This window comes from Notechis scutatus, chromosome 2 (genome assembly GCF_049901735.1).
Source record: "Notechis scutatus isolate UNSWTSFEM ecotype Mainland chromosome 2, rNotScu1.2, whole genome shotgun sequence".
Classification (NCBI taxonomy): Eukaryota; Metazoa; Chordata; class Lepidosauria; order Squamata; family Elapidae; genus Notechis; species Notechis scutatus.
The window spans coordinates 65,909,816-65,927,486 of NC_142010.1; the positions used below are offsets into that span (position 1 = coordinate 65,909,816).

General features: G+C 38.2%; 1 protein-coding gene across 2 annotated transcripts in view; it reads left to right on the plus strand.

Annotated features, from left to right (window-relative positions):
• Window positions 1-17,671, plus strand: part of CACNA2D2 (calcium voltage-gated channel auxiliary subunit alpha2delta 2) — a 681,501-nt gene that overhangs the window by 198,175 nt on the left and 465,655 nt on the right. For both annotated transcript variants that reach the window (XM_087954963.1, XM_087954964.1), the window contains exon 3: window positions 10,063-10,179. In XM_087954963.1, coding sequence (XP_087811089.1) covers window positions 10,063-10,179 — 117 coding nt within the window. The remainder of the gene's footprint in view (window positions 1-10,062; window positions 10,180-17,671) is intronic.

Consider the following 17,671-nt stretch of genomic DNA (forward strand, 5'->3'; position numbering starts at 1 on the left):
TTATATATGAATTGTTTATTTATCATTTTAGTGTTAGGTTAATTCCACCACCTTCTACTTACAATGCTCCATTTATGCACCTGGAACTATTATTTAATTAACCAGTGGAACTTTTGTGTATGTTTGGGTTTGTTTGCTTCATTATAAGTAGCTGTCTAAATTAGCACACCATCAATTTGTTATTCCTTTTCGCAAATAATTGCTACAATAGTTGGTTGGCTATTATTTAGATATTGGAATAAAACTGCTTAAGAGTGCAGTGTACACAGAATACAAGTTTTTTTTTATGTCACATGCAACGTTTTATCATGTATGTACTTTCTGTTCTCATTGAAAGTGGGTCTTACTGGGGGGATGTTGGAGACTAGAAATGGGGAGAGCAGCTGTAGATTCCCCCCCCCACTTTGCCTGCCAGTAATTAGTTCTGAGTCAGCAACACGTGCATCCTGTTTAAAATTGGCTTATTTACCTCCCTCTGAGAACAACAAGCATCTTGGATCAGCATGACTGTGACTACTGGAAGACTTTGCAATGTTGCTGCAATTTGGTTGATGTCATAGGTGACACTAAAATTGTGCTGATCTCTGCCTCGAATTAAACTGGCTGGATTGGAGCACTCTCAAAATCTTACTGTTTTGTCCTTGCTCAGCATTCCTTCAAAAACATGTGTTTATTTATTCCCCTTTGCTCTTGCCTTTCTACCATGCATCAGTTCTGCCACCACGATCTGTGTCTATTCCTTTTTGTACTAAATTTCATTCCATTTTCCAAATCAATGCCACTGTGGTGATTGTTCAGGGATTCTGATATTGAAATCAGATGTCCCTCCTGTCCCTGCCTGCTTGAATATCCTTGATGTTGCAAAGAAGTTGACATCTTATTAATGTAATAGAGACAGCACTATGATTGCAAAAACACTATGAAATATAGGCACCAGACAATGACATTTAAGATAAGCAGGTGAGCCTGGGAAGTAGATGTTGCACAGTATTTCTTCTAGATTTTGAGAAGCACTCAATTTTGGCTTTCCTGTGGTCTTTTGGAAACAATCTGGACACTTACATCCAGGGGTGGGATCCAACAGGGTTAACCACCAGTTCAGTGATTTACGATGTGCTTCCCTGCAAGCTGTGCACGTATGTAAATCTTCGTCAGCTTGCTGCCTGGACAGCTGAGCAGCACTGCGTGCAGGGAAGCGGCGTTTGAAAAAGCACTTTTTTCCTGCTTTTTCAACTGCAGCTGAGGTTGAAAAAGCAGGAAATAAAGTCAGGTAAGAGCTCAGGCAGGTGGGTGGGCCAAAACAGCAGTAGACATAGAACCGGTTCTATGTCAGCTGCTCTTCAGAGCTACCGATTCTACAGAGCCAGACAGAACTGGTAGAATCCCACCCCTGCTTACATCCATTGTTGTTGACTACTGGTATTAAAAGTGATTCATGAAGTACAATTTAATGGGGAAGAAGAACCTATGGTATGGATCCACTGACTACTCCACGAATTAGCAAGTTCAAATGAATGAAATCTTCCTTTTAAATTAAATTGACTAAAATATCTAAACACATTAAAGGTAGTAGAACTGCAATAAATTTGAATTCTGATCTTTTAGTTTGATTGTTCTTGAGAGAGCAACTCATACATGCAAGTGCCCAGTCTCTCAATTTATTAATCCTAGTTTATTTCTACAAGCACTTTCTCTGCAGTGCAGAGATGCTGTAGAGCAGCAATTCAGAACATTGGTCATTGTACTCAGTACTATACCCTGCTACAAATTGGCTAATGCAGATTTGACAAGATTTGTACAATCTACTAAACACGAAGATTGGGAAGTATGTTATCAGAAGCATTTTGAATTTAATTGAGGTATTATCAAGTTATTCTACAAATTGTCTCGGTTCCTGGATTATGAAATCTCTGTAATCCCTATTCCACTCAGTCTTTGGGTATTGTGGATGAAAGTGATATCTAGAATTTTTAGGAGAGATTTTTATGTGCTTCTAGGTTTTTTTTTCCTGTGGAAAGTCCGTTTTTAAACTTTCAGCTTACTAATTGGAAGTTTTGTTGAATTACTTTAATTGATACTATGAACTATTTTTCATATATTGCCAAAATTGCTTTGGTGGACAAGGAGGGTTCATATTTTATATTTTAAAAATGAGCATTTTCCCCTTATATTTATGTAATGTTATATATAATGTATGTTTCAGAATTTTGTTGCTGGTTCTCCTACAAGATTCTCAACTGGAAGCAGAATTCTAATATTCAACTATACAACTACCGTATTTGCCGGCATATAAGACGACTTTTTTGCCCTGAAAAACATGCCTCCAAGTGGGGGGTCGTCTTATACGCCGGGAGGACTCCGACTCCCACTTCGAGCTTGAGTTGCAGCCGGGAGGGAGGCTGGGGGAGCGGTGTGTGTGTGTGTGTGTGTGTGTGTGTGTGTGTGTGTGGCGGGTGTCACTCGCCACGCGCTGTGCAACCTTTCCCCTCTTCCTTCCTTAGAGGTGTGGGAGGAGAGGATTCGAAGATCCTCACGTGCGGCGTACTTTTCTTTTTCTTTTTCTTTTTGCACGCAGGTTTTGCATGCGGGCGGCTGTAGGTTAAGGATGGGGAGCCCCGGGTGGGTTATCAGGTTTTACGGTGCTTCCAACATGTGCGAACGGTGGGAGAGCGGAGAAGAGAGCGAGCGAGCGCCCGCTGTGTGAAATCCTGCCGTCAAAGCAACACTGGGGGAGGCAGGGTATAAATTTACCAGGTTAATGTAGCAATAGTGATTAATGCCCAGAACATTGTTTGCGGGTATTGGGGTGTGTGTGTGTGTGTGTGGTGGTGGTGAGGAGAGGTTGTCCTTTGAATGCGGAAAAGTAGGTGTGACCTTGTGTAGGAAAATAAAGAGATCCTTTTAGCGTGTTTGGCTTCTTTGCCTCCCCTCGTTCGTTTTGACGTGGAGATAATGGCCTTCGGGCGGGAGGGGAAGAAAACGGTAGCTGGATCATTTCAAATTTCACTTACTCTCCTGCCTCACTTCAATATGTCTGGCGACTCCAGATACTGGAAGACTTTTGAATGAAAGTGTTACCTCCATTTTTTTTTAAAGAGGGCCACTTGGGGAAAAAAAAAGATTCTAAGGAATTCCTTGTTTCTTGATTAAAGAGAAGGCATTGAATATACTGTTCCTTGGCAGCCTTTTCAGTGTCCGGGTTTTTGGTGTGTGTGTGTGTGTGAGAGAGAGAGAGAGAGAGAGAGAGAGAGAGAGAGAGAGAGATCAGCTGTATTGAGAAGAGAACGTTTCCTGTGTTCTCATTTTATTTACAACATATTTTACGCTTAATGGTAAGCAATGAAAAATATTTTTAAAACTCATTTCTAAACTCCATAGCTATTTGCATATTCTTGGTTCAAAATTGGATTAGCTCATTTCAAAATTGTCCAAAGCAGAAAAGTGCGTCAAAAAAAAAAAGTGCAAAAGTGGAAGGTGTGTGGAAGAGGGGTAGTCTTATACGGCGAGTATATAACAAACTCTATATTTTGAGTGGAAATGTTGGGGGGTCGTCTTATACGCCCAGTCGTCTTATACGCCGGCAAATACGGTAAGTAAGGACCTAGAAGTAGAGAGGGGTTGACTTCCATTTCATTCCTCCTAAGTTTAGAAAGAAGCATGAAATGATGATAATCTTGGTGAGGAAAATAGACATTTCTGAGATAGATAGATAGATAGATAGATAGATAGATAGATAGATAGATAGATAGATCTCAATCTGCTTTCTTACCTCCACAGATGCCTACTCAACTGTGCAGAAACATTTTGCAAAATATATTGGTAATAGTAAAGTTACAATAACAACTACAACAGTAATGATTATAAGAGGGGCTACAAAGTGCAAAATCCTTTGTGGAATACTGAGTCAGACTCAAGAAAATCCCGTCTATTTTATCCTGTAACTATATGCTGAATACATATAGAGGAATGCTGGATTGAAATAAAATGAGCATGATCTTTAAATTGGAGAAGGAATATCCAGAATATATGCTGTATTGGAAGCAACTTTAATTGGAGATCTCCAAGCTCTAGTGATGAAATTCAAAGTACAGTAACTACCTACAGAATTGGCACTTAGTTATTGAAATGGTGGATAGTTCATGCCTTTTTGGATTGACTGTCAACAGCAGAAAATCCACAAGTCAAGAAATATACCTCAGACTGGATGAAGTAGAACCTATTTATCTGCTCACATTTAATATGCTTTTGAACTGCTAGGTGGGCAGGAGCTGGAGTGAGTGGCAGGAGCTCATCCCACTGTACAGTACCCAGGTCTCGAACTCAGACTTGCCAATTGTCAAGCCTCTATTCTAATCACAGAGACATTGCACCCTGCACTGGAGGCACAAATGACTACATAGGTTCAAATTGTCATGTTAGGCAAAGACAGAGCCCCTGAGGAGACTATTGTCTTGGGAAAGGTGGAAGGAGAAGATGATGATAACCAGCAACAAAGTGGATGGACTCAATTATAGCAGCGATGAGTATGTGACTATGAGACACGAGTGTCTGGGTTGGAGATAGTTGGAGATAGTTCATCATGGAGAATGTTGTTACTATGAATTGATACTGACTTGATGGCATATAATCAATCACCCTAGGACATTGAATAAGAAAGGCAGGCAGGTCTTGAAAAAAGTGCAACATTTTGATGTTACCATGTGGTTATTGTTAAAAGAACTGAAAGATCAGCTTAAGGATTGCATTGTGGAGAAAATCCATAGGGTCCCCAAAGAGTCAAAACCGACTTGATGGCATGGAATTAATCAATAATATTTTTAGGGGAAAACTTATTTGAAAGCAATTTAATTCTTATTTGCATGTATCATTTCTTTATGTTATTCTATGAGTGAATTGGGGGGGAAATTTCTGCATTGGAAATGTTACTTCTGATTGGTCACATATACATGGTTAATCAGGATTATTAAATCTCAATGTAACCTTGAGCTGGCACTTTTTTTTTTTTTTTTTTTGCTTCTTCATTGATTGACAGTTTACCCCCATTATATAGATTCTGAATAGCAAACCATAATTCAATCTGCAATAATATTAAAGCAATCAGAACTGACAATAAACTCTCCGATAGTTGCCTGAAAACCACTAAGTCAAAAGTCCAATGGTGTTTAATACAATACTAAATTGTATTGAGGCCAATGAAATGCATTTTTGAATAGGTATGCATAGATTTGAGCTGACTAACTTATTCATTCCCATAGTAAGAAAACAAGATCAGCTGTATATTTTTTAAAGTCCTTCAGAAATAAGCTTCCAGATAGTATTGCAAATGTGGCTGTTTTTCTTGTACCATTTTTTAAGTTATAAAAATTGAAAATGTTCTCACAGAACAGTTAGAAAAACAGTTTCTTTTCTCAGAAATGATTGGGAAATGCACAGCACTTTGAGCTTTTACAAGCTTTGCATAACAGAAGAAGCCTACTGAGAACATTCAAATTCTGTAGAAGTTGTAAAAATATTTGGAAGTAGTAGGCATTTCACTCCCTGCATGGTATTCTCATTTTAGCTGCTTGAAATGATTTGGGGGAGACTTCTTCTTTATTACTTCTTGTCACTTATATATGTTGGCTTTCCAAATTTTGACATTGTAAGTGTCCCTAATTTCTCTTTTCCTGTTTTTTAAACCATAAAACTCTATTTGTTTCTCATCTTCCATACTGATTTTGACAATGACATATTCAGTTCAACAGCCTGCTCTGTTCACCCAACAATTGACAATGAAATACTTGATCTTAGAGATGTTTAAGGCGAACTGTCACTGAAGACTTAACCATGCATTAATTTGTTTGATCTGCTTTTAAGTTAGGGCCTCTTACAACCACATGCAGTAGCAAATTCCGTAGTTTAATAGTGCAAGATAGATGTCCTTTTGGTTGTCTTGAATTTCCCAATATTCAGCTTTATTGTAGACCTCCAGGCTCTAATATATGAAAGAATAAGAAAAAAAATCCCTTATCTGTTTTCTCCATGCAGTTCATAATTTTATGAGCATGTACTTCTGCTGACTAATCTTTTTTCCGTAAACTTAAAAAGGCTCAGTTATTGTAACTTATCTTGAGGAAAGTTGATTCAATTCCCTATTAGTTCTTTAATTTTTCCAATTCTACAATATACTTTTTGATATATTTCTGTGTGTCTGCAGCCTTCTTTTAGAAATTAATAACTGAAAAAGTATAATACTGACAGTTTGTTTTTTATCTTTATCATCTTTTTTGTGTTTTTCACAGTTGACTACCCCAAGTTGACATTTTCATTCAATTTACCTATCGTGGCCCCAAGATCTGTAACTCATACACTGTCATCGGATGGATATAGTTATTTTTTTTCCATGAGCACCATTTTGTGTTTATATTAAAACATTTTCATGCTGTTGCTATTTATCCAGCTTGGAGAAAGCCCTTCTGGAGCACTTTGCAATCTGTTTATTTTTATTACTTTGCATAATTTGGTCTGATCAGCAAACACGGCCATCTCACTACTCACAAATAACTTTAGATTAAGGGTGGCCAAGCCGTGTTTCTAACCATGTTGCTGAATTACAGTTTTCCACATGTTTTGCCATTAGATATTGTGAAAGTTATAGCTGAGCAACACCTGGAGGGGAAGGGGCTCCCTACCTGCTTTACTTGTTAAAAACACTAACTTCAGACAAATTCTTGTCTCTATTTCCTTCTCATTAATTTCATGTCATTTATTTATGTATAGATATTTATTAAGAAATAAAGCCTCAGGGTACAATGTTGCTTAGATCTTTATTCAAGTTTTATTTGTAGACAACACGATAACTAGCAGTAGTGACATACTCATTGAAACAGTTACTGACAACAGAAGCATTTTCTCTGGATTTATATCCATAAATCCAGCTGATACATAAAATCTATCTGTTCTGCAAAGATAACCATACTTATTTTCATATAGTGGTTGTCATTATTTCCAGCTAGCTCTCTTAATCCCTGGCCAGAAAGGTGCCTGTATAGAAAATCTACAATAGGTAAATGTAGATTTTACACATTTCATCTATAAAAGACTGCATCTTACTTAGTTATGTTTCGAGAAACATATATAGAATTGCTCCTGAAGACTGAAAGCATCAGGGCGTAATGGGGCAAATAGACAGTATAGTCTACAATGGTTTATTTTTTTTCTGGATAAAATCAGCAATAGGCAGTGGGAAGAGATTTGGCATTTCATAATAGGAAAATGCTGGTGTCAGGATGCCCTCTGCATCCATGATTTTGTCCTTGAAGGTTGTTCCTTTTTCTTTTGTTTCCCAAATTGCTGCTGCTCAGTTGGAGCTGCTGTGCCTTCAAAACACATTACTTTGTTATGCTGTTACCCAAAGAAAAATAAAAGAAGGGAAGGGAGACCATAAGAATCCATTATACCATGTTCTCTGATATTAAATGGTTTTGTATAGTATTTTTCCATCCTCTGGCATGTACAGCTTGCTGTTTGACAAGGGGAAAGTCTAAGATTGGTATTCAGGGACATCAATTCACCTCCAGCTGCCCTTATATTATCACGAAGGAACAGCCTTTCCACACAGCAAGTCAAAGGCAGTTTTTAGAAAGACATGGAAGGAACAGCCTTTTCACACAGCAGGTCAAAGGCAGTTTTTAGAAAAGCATGGAAGAAGCCCACTGCCAGAAACAACATTGGATAAATATTCAGTGTTGGGTATTTACATTGTTTTCCATAAGCTACTTAGGCTGCAATGTTCAAAAATCTATTTCTGAAACTGCTTCAAAAAGCTTGCCTTTATTTTGAAACAATAATATTACTTGTGCATTGTACAAAGTCTGTGGAAAGATATACACAGTGCAAAAATAGTAAGGGTTGTCTGCTTTATCTATATTTACCTACCATAGCCAGACTACTATTTGCACATTGAATGGCGTCATGTGTCTTTGATGTGTGTTGATAATCTATAGCAATGTTTCTCAGACTGATGCCCTCCAGATTTTTTTCCATACACATCCATTTTTGTTTGGCATAGATAGAAGGTTACATGTTATTGCCAATTAAATAGAGTTGAGGTTGTTCTCAGCATGGATTCAGTCTTGCTGCTTACCGCAGCCAGATTTGCAAGCCATTCTGTGCCATGGTTTCTTTTCCCTATGGTATGCCAAGTAAATCACAAATTCTATTGGAATAATGCAATATGTGAGTTCAGACTGTTTTACAATATTGGAGTCCTCTTGGTTGCCATCTTCTATATCTTGCTACTTGCTGTGTCTGTTGGACCACAAATTCCATAATTTGATTCATGGCTACACTGATTTGGAATTAAAGGGTTTCCTGGGGTAATTGGATTGATAATAGCTGGATAATACTAATTGGAAATTACAGGGAGTACGATTCAACATGTAGAATGCACCAAGTTGGAGAAGGTAGTTTTTGTAAATTTGTGTGTATTTTTGTATATGCAAAGACATAAGTGAAGAGAAACTAATTCTAAGAGTTCATGATAAGGATGTAGGTGGAGACCATTACCTTGCTGAACTAATTGGTTTTTCTGATGCAAATTACAGTCCTATTGCCACTAGTACTTCAAGTGCTATGATAGCAGTGGTCTGTAGATATTATAAAAATCGAGACAGCTTCCTGTTGCATAGTTTCCATTTATTTACTCTAAATATTTTCCCTCTTTTTTTTCCTTACAGACTTTTAATCATATTAGTCTGTTTCAGTGTCTGTTTTGGGCTGGCTGTGCCACCACCTTCAGCTATGTACCATCTGCTGCTAGTCTCAATATCCATTGAATTATATGCACAGTGGGAGAGATGAGGACAGTGTGCTACGTTTCAACCACTGGATTGGGCATATGTGGGATTTCACAGAATACTTTTCTGATTAAGGCTTAGGGGCATTCCATAAATATCCTGAGAAAATGAGAATCTCAATTTCAAAGGTTTCTTCTGACCACATGGCATGCTCAGCTTGTAAAAGTAGAAGGATGTTCTGAAAAGCAAAAATCACATAAATTAAATAACTGGCCAGGCACTTAAACACTGAAAAACCTTGTGTTTCTATATCTATTTCTTTTTACATCCTCTGCACCTTTGACCTTAATTGTCTGTCTGGGTGTTGTAAATCCACCTTTACTGCCTTCTCTTGTACAATACTACAGTTATACATTTTATCTATTTCTTCAAAACTATGGGCGCCCATCTCAGTCAATGACTAGGTGGTTTATAATTCTGAAAAGATATAATGATTAATTTTTTAAAAAAATAGAACAATAAAACCAGTAAAAAGATTAAAAACATCCAATTCAACATACTCAAGAGCAAGATATTTGAACATATGAATATCTTACTACATATGCACATACTGTATATGTATACTGTAGATATTGAGCTATAGATAAATATAAATACCGTATGTAGAGTTAGTGACTAAGGTATTGGATGAGGAGAGGATATTGAGCTATAGATAAATATAAATACCGTATGTAGAGTATAGTGACTAAGGTATTGGATGAGGAGAGGAGGGGAGAGAACTAGATTACACTCATGATTTCTTCCAATAGGCACCGAAGGTGGCTTGGTAGGCCAATCACTTTGTCCCAGAGAGTGGGAGACCTAAAATGAGAGATTGGAAAGCTTCTATCTCTCATATGTGCACTGAAGGTAATTTGCCACTGAAGGTAATTTCAGAGGAGAGTCTTTCATCATGCAATGAATTAATTTTACCTAATGATTAAAATTAGATATAAAATCTGTGAGATGTAGGTTGCTTTTTTTTCACAAGACACTGACTGCAAAGGTCCCTGCAAGGAATGTTAAGATATTGAACATATGAGAAGAAAATATGAGTGAAAAAACTGTCCATAGGCAGTTGTTTGGCTTAAGAATTTTATTATGGATTGGTCATGGTATTTCCTATTCTGAACATTTACTGTATTCTATGCTTAGTGGGTTTTTTTTCCCTTTTCCAGAAGTATTTTGTAGAAGGTTTGAATTTGTTGGTGCTCCAATTTCTTTCTTTGTTCTTCTCTTTCAACAGATCTATGATGAGAAGAAGAATTTATTTGAAGTAAGAGACAACATCCCTGAAAAAATCGTGGAGAAAGTGGCAGGAGACATTGAGAGTCTCTTGGCCAAGAAAGTCCAAGCTTTAAAGGTAACATGGCTCCTGAGTTTCAGTGTTTCTGATGAAACAGGAAGGAGGCAAGCAATCGAATTGGTACCCATGATGATGTTCTGATATCCTCAGGAATTGATTGATACTTTATTACAAGGTTTCACAGAACGTTTCTTAGAAATGGGTAATGTTAAACAAAGTATTTGCACAGCTCTTCCCAATATTTTCTTCTTTGCACCTCTCACATATACAATTAAAGATGGTGTGAAATGTTTCTGATAGCCCTTTCTTCTGTAAGTGGTCTAAACTCTCTCAGGCTCTAGCTTACTTTGGGCTCTTGAAATGAGTGGCCTTTTCTACTCCTCTGGAAGGATGTTTTGCAAAATGTGAGTGTATAATGGGGGGGGGGGATGAAGCAGAGAATAATAGCGATTGTTTGCAGTTAAATCTGGGCTTTCAAGTAGGTTTTCAACCTAACTTTTCATTTTTGTATAATTCCCTTGTTATACAGTGCCAGAGTGGATCAGCATGTTTAAAGCTCTAATATTAGATGGACCTGACTTTTCCTGTGACAACGTTCAATATGTACATTTTCTGTTTCATCTTTTCTACTAAGATATCACACTGAGGATTCTCAGTTAGTAAAGCGCTTTAGTGTATGTGCATATTTTTGCATAGTTTAATTGCCTCAACATTACCAGATATTAAATTGTTTGTTATTATGACCTGTTTGTGTTTTCCAAGAAACCTTGTAGCCATAGTAGTTCAGGATGCCAAAAAAAAAATAGAATAGAAATAATAATATATAATTATAGCAATTATATATAAGCAATTATATATAAGCAATTATATATAAGCAATTTTATATAGATATAGATAGATATATACATATATAGATATATGGTATTCAGCTTTGTTCAGGTATTTTCCCACGTCATTATAGTTGTGCTTTTAAAGTTGTAGCAACGTTTCGGCAGAATCTCATCTGCCATCATCAGCCTGATGATGGCAGATGAGATTCTGCCGAAACGTTGCTACAACTTTAAAAGCACAACTATAATAAACGTGGGAAAATACCTGAACAAAGCTGAATACCATACACGTAAGTACCCGCGAAAACTTAAGAAAACAAATATATCTTCACAGGTGATCTTGGTGACGTTTTGGCAAGGTCCCACTCGCCATCCTCAGGCTGATGCTTTCAGCTTTGTGCCAGTGCAAGCAGTGTGTGATCGGAGCTGCCGTCTCTCTATAAATACTGGTGGTGGGGGCTGGTGTGCTGGGCTGGTTGGCTGCGCTGCTGCCTCTTGATTGGTTGATGGAGTTGATGTTGGTATAATGGGCTGTGCGATGGCCTTCTGAGTTTTGTTGTGGAGATATCCTGGATCTTGTGCTGTAATCTCCTGGGTTGTTTGTTTTGTAGTGATCTTTTTTCCATTAGCCTCTCGTGTTTTAATGGCTTGGGTAATGGGTTGTGTGATGGGCTTGCAAGTTCTTTTGTTGTGGTATCCTGGGTCCTGCATTGTAATCTCCTGGGTCGTTTGTGTTTTGATCTCTTTTCCATTAGCCTCCTGTGTAGTAATGGCTTGGGTAATGGGTTTTGTGATGACCTTGTGAGATTTATTGCTGTGGTATCCTTGGTCTTGGACATGAAATTAATTTCGAAGGAACCAAATTAATATCCAACACTGAACACTCCAGCAAGAGAATAATCAGGGAAGCCATTGAGATAGAGAAACACCCCCATAACATGAATAGACGGGACGATACCTCCCGCCTACCAGACATCTGGAAGCTAGCCCTCACCAACAAATGAGTCCCAGCCATGAAAACCAACACCAGACCCAAAACAACACGGGACACCACCACCAATCCCCCTCATCAGACCCAAGCCCAAGCCCATCCTACAAACGAAAGACAACTACCATCCAGAAAACAGACCACTGCTGCTTTGCCAGCTGTCGCACCCTCGACCCCAAAACCAAACAAGCTGACACACGCCAAGAACACAGAGCCAGACCCCAAACTCAAAGCCAGACTAAAACCCAGAATGCTAAATCGCAGCCACCCGCTCAGGACATCACATCAGAAAACTCAGGAAATTACACCACAAGAACTCAAGAAGTTGCAACACAGAAAATGACCCAGGATATCACAGCACAAGACCAAGAACACAGCAAACTCCAAGACCAATAAACACAGACCAAGACTCCCAACCAATCAAGATGAAGGAAAAAAACCATTCTGGCACAGCAGTAGGCTAGCCCCAAATTTAAAACTGAAACGGCTGTAAAAGTCTGACTCACAGACGAACACAATACAGAAGCCTGATGATGGCAGATGAGATTCTGCCGAAACGTTGCTACAACTTTAAAAGCACAACTATAATGACGTGGGAAAATACCCGAACAAAGCTGAATACTATCTATCTATCTATCTATCTATCTATCTATCTATCTATCTATCTATCTATCTATCTATCTATCTATCTATCTTTGGTTATCCGGTTTTTCTCCCGCATAAAATTGGGAGTATCTAGGCGACGTTTCGATGAAGTCTCATTCATCATCTTCAGGCTTGTGTCTTCGGCTTTGTGCTTCTTGGAATAATGTGAGCTTGCAGCTGCTTCTTCCTTTTAACTGCTAGTGGGGGTGTGACTTGATTGGGTGAGGGCTTGGCTGTGTTCTGATTGGCTGGGGGTGTGTTCTCATTGGTTGGGGTTTGGCTGTGTTCTGATTGGTTGGGGAGTTGGCTGTGTTCTGATTGGCTGGGGGTAGTGAGGATTAGTGTGGGAATTGTAAACTATCCCAAGAACATAATATGAAGAGAGAAGGCAAGGAACTTGTGCTTCCTTAGGAGCAGCAACTGCTGGGAAGGGCATTCCTAATTACACAGGCAACAACAGAGCAAGTGTCAAACTCTTTCAACTACCTTTCAACTATTTATGTTATGTCATGCATAAGATGGACATTGTCAAGGTTTCATACCCTCTAGATCCAACAGCTGATCCACACATTTATAAAAGAAAGGAAAAGGAGCTGCAAAGTTCCAGATTCTCTTGAGGCAAAAAAAAAGATGATGGGTGGGTAAAGAAATCAGGCACCAGAGTGAAGATACTGGATTCTTAGGAAATCACTTGGAGTGAGAACATTGTTGATATGGCATATATTGTTTCAGGTTGCCTCCCTGATGCATATTAATATGTTCTACATTGGCTGCACATAGTCCCTTCTGGCAGGATATTAAGGAAAACATTACCTCAGAGCATGCTGAAGTACCTTAAAAGCGTCCCTGGACTAACTCATCTACAGGTAGAAGCATGCCGACTTGGGGAACATTAGTAGGTCATCTTCAGGCCAAGAAAAGAAAGATGTGTTGATGTTCCCCATATCAGTGGATTTATCTCATATTTTAAAGCCATGTGTTAACTTTTTAAGCACATTTCAAAGAAAGGCAGTGCCCACTATATTACTATTAATCCTAGCCAAACTTTTACTCATATATATATGCAGTTTGCATAATAGGCATGACATTGTACAATACCAGAACCAATGCCATCCCATCCAGCATACATAAAGAGTATGATCCTCCAATATTAGTTCTGCGGCATCTATCCTTTAAAAAAAAAGTTTAGTGCCTCCCCTTTCCTTGGATTTTTTGAAAACGGGTATTACCTCTTAGTCCCTCTCCAAATGGATCCTGGTTCCATCACTTTTGGAGTGTGGAACCAGTGTAGTGTATTTCCATCTCACCACTAATGTGGCATTTCCAACCCCCACCACATTTTCTGTTCCATAATGAAAGTAGTGCTGCTCAGTGTTAAAGGTTGCTTTCTGGTTTTCCTGCTGAGCTTTCTTCAAGTGCTGTGCTCTGATCTGGCAGTGTGCAGAAACAGGAACACCTTATCTGGGTCAGTGGTCATCACTCTGTAACAGCCTAATCTTGGCTGCAGCTACTATTACCATGGTGTTTTAGTAGCATAATGGCCATAGCACCTGTGTGTGATATAAAGAGTACTCAAATCCCAGCAGAGCTACCTATTTATTTGTTGGTTTTAATTTTTTAATAAGTCCACTGATACACGATTCCAGCTGTTTTTCCAGTTTTACTTGGGAAAGAAAGATTTCATTCCAATTCTCAAATAAGCCAGATGAATAAGTACTGCAGTTACAATTAACTACCGTAAGTACCTGGAAAACAAAATAAAAAGGCTTCTTCTTCCTCCTCTTCTCCTCCTCCTCCTCCTCCTCCTCCCAAGTATCTCAGACAAAAAATAAATTAAAACACTTATGCTGATTTCAAAGATGTAAAATTCTGCACATTAAACAAATGGTATAACCACTCTCCTGCTGAGAGATTCTTTTGTCTGTGGGAGTCTAATTTAATTTTGTATGCATATATTTTGTTGTTTGAGTATAGATGTAAAAGTGTATATATCCAGTAAGACGTGCCTGCAGAAGAGATTGGCAGTTGGTTTCCCTATAAGGAAATTTGGAAAGGTATAGTAACTGGGGAGTTGCCCAGCTGGGGACATGCTAGCTGGCAATCTAGTTTGAACATCTGGCAAATTGCTGCCAAAGCCCTCAAACCAGACAGAATTTTCTTAAAGCAGTATAGAAGTCAACTGGCATCAGTATGCAACGCAGCTGCTTTAAGGATGCAGTATTGTCACAGTGTAAGTCTGTAGTTCTTTCTATTAACACTTGATTCTGCTATATTAGAAGTCTTTCTGTTTCACTACATAGCAGATTGCCCACTATAATTGACTTTGGCTTTTGTTGTGGTTGCTTTTGCAATTTCATATATCTCCCAAAGCAAGATGTATTTACAATAGGGTATATATGCAGACCTCAAATTTATTTTTCTATCTTTGTACTGTAATTGAGTCAGCCAGGGGCTTTTCCTTTTATTCACAATAAAAGAAAAGTTGTGAGTTGTGATTTCTTTTTCATGCACATATGAATTGAGATAATTAGGATGAACTAATAGAAATGAATGAGATGAGCAGAATACGCATGACCTTAGTGCATTTCACTGCATTTATTATAGGAAGCCTTACTTTTCCTCTCTATGGTATTCCTGTAAGAATTGGAGGATTATTTTACTGAAGAAAGTTTTATACTGAGTCAGCAGTGGAGATACACTCCTAAAATAGGAGATACATTCATGCTGATTTAAGGTTTTATTTATTTATCAAACTTGTATGCCTCCCATTTTGCCAAAGATGGTTCTAGACAGCTTACAGATATTGAATAAAAGATAGATTAAACATTAAAACAATAAATACAAGTAATAAATTCCTTTACTGATGGGCCCTCAGCATGCCTCTTCAGCCGGCATGGGTGGAGTGTGCTAATCCATCAAATTGAGCCAGCTTCTCAGATAGACTGAACCCATGCCATGAAGGACTTTCAAGGGGATAACCAACATTTTGAATTGGACCTGGAAGCAAACTGGAAGTCAGTGCAGCTCATGAAACAGCAGTATAATATGACCTACCCCAAGGGCCCCAATAATTGCCTGCGCAGCTGCATTCTACATCAAGCTTCTGGATACCCTTCCAGGGTAGCCCTATGGAGAGTGTGTTGTCCAAGCATTAGATGACCAAGACTTGAGTGAGTGCAGGGACTCCCAATCTAGAAAGGGTGCAACTGGCCCATGACATGAAGTTATGCAAAGGCTCTTCTAGCCTTGACTGCAATCTCAGCAAGCAGGAGACACAACTCCAGGATAACACCAGATTATGCACTGGTCTGCCTGGGCTAGTACAGCCCCACCCAAAACTAAAGAAATCCTAGAACCAGAACCAGAACCTTTTATTTATTTATACCTTACTTTTCAGAGCAAATTACCAACAAAAGTAAATTTAATATCTGTGAGCTGCATGATGATGATGATGATGAATGTTAATGCTTATTATCTCAGCACTCCTGAAAAAACAAAACAAATATTGACTGAGTAATATTGATAGGACATACGTAGTTTTAGCTGAACTTGTAAGAATCTACAGTGATTGCGTAATCCTTACATATTCACCCAGAATGAAGACCTAGTTTGTTCAGTGTGCAGTAACTTCTGACTAAAGTTATGGTTTTTTGGTGGGTTGAGCTATAATTTATTTATTTATTTTTACTTATTTATTTATTTTGTCAATTGCTTACCAGATAATAGGTATAAGTAAAAACATAGTTATGAATACATGGATACATATAAGAATTTTTTTTAAAAAAAATAAAAGAAACAATAGGACAGGAACGGTAGGCACGTTGGTGCACTTATGCATGCCCCCTACAGACCTCTTAGGAAAGGGGTGAGGTCAATAATAGACATAGTCTAATAATAATAATAGTCTAAGGTTAAAGTTTTGGGGGTTTGGGGAAGAAACCACAGAGTCAGGTAGAGTATTCCAGACATTGACCACTCTGTTGCTGAAGTCGTATTTCCTGCAATCAAGTTTGGTGCGATTAACCTTGAGTTTGTATCTATTGTTTGCTCTTGTGTTTTTATGGTTGAAGCTGAAGTATTCATTGACAGGTAGGACATTGCAATGTATGATTTTATATACTATACTTAGATCGGACCGAAGGCAGCGTAGTTGTAGGTTTTCTGGGTCTAGAATTTTGAGTCTGGTGACATAAGGTATTCTGCAACGAGTAGAGGAGTGGATAACTCTTCTTGTGAAATATTTCTGGACTTTCTCAACTGTGTTAATATCAGATACGTAATGTGGGTTCCAAACTGATGAGCTGTATTCAAGTATTGGTCTAGCAAATGTTTTGTATGCTCTAGTTATTAGTGTAATATTACCAGAGAAAAAGCTAAGTAAGATTAGGTTAACAACTCTTAACGCCTTTTTGGCTATGTAGTTACAGTGGGCTCCAGCACTTAGGTCATTAGAGATGAGTACTCCAAGATCCTTGACAGAGTTTGGATCATCAACAAGGTCTTGACTATTCAGCCTGTTTTTTATTTTCTGATTTTTTTTGCCAGTATGTAGGACAGAGCACTTATTGTATTCCATAGATTGGAAATAAATTGCCCAGGAAGAAATTGGGTGGAGAGTTGATATTCTGAGATAAAGTATGTATTGATGTCAGTATAACCTAGCTTTTAATATTTCTGCCTGTTATTCTGGGTCACATAATATTTTCTGTGTCATATAAATGCTCCATGTTCTACATTCTCTTGAAGTTACAGTTGAAGTATGTAATTTGTCTATGGAAACCTGAATCAAGATAATTACCTTAAGTTGATATTTGTATTTTGCAATTCCTTTTGTACAACAATATAGGAGTTGGGCAGTATAAAATTGATTGATTGGTGGTGTGCTATCAAGTCAGTGTTGATCTTATAACACATAGATTTTCTCTAGAAGGATCTGATCCTAATCTGGCCCTTCAGATCTTCCAATGTTATACCCTTTGCCACTATAGGTGAGTCCATCCACTTTACTGGTGGTCTTTCTCTTCTGTTTCCTTCCCTTTCTCGGCATTAGAGCCTTCAGTAGAGAGATAGGTCTTTGCGTAATGTA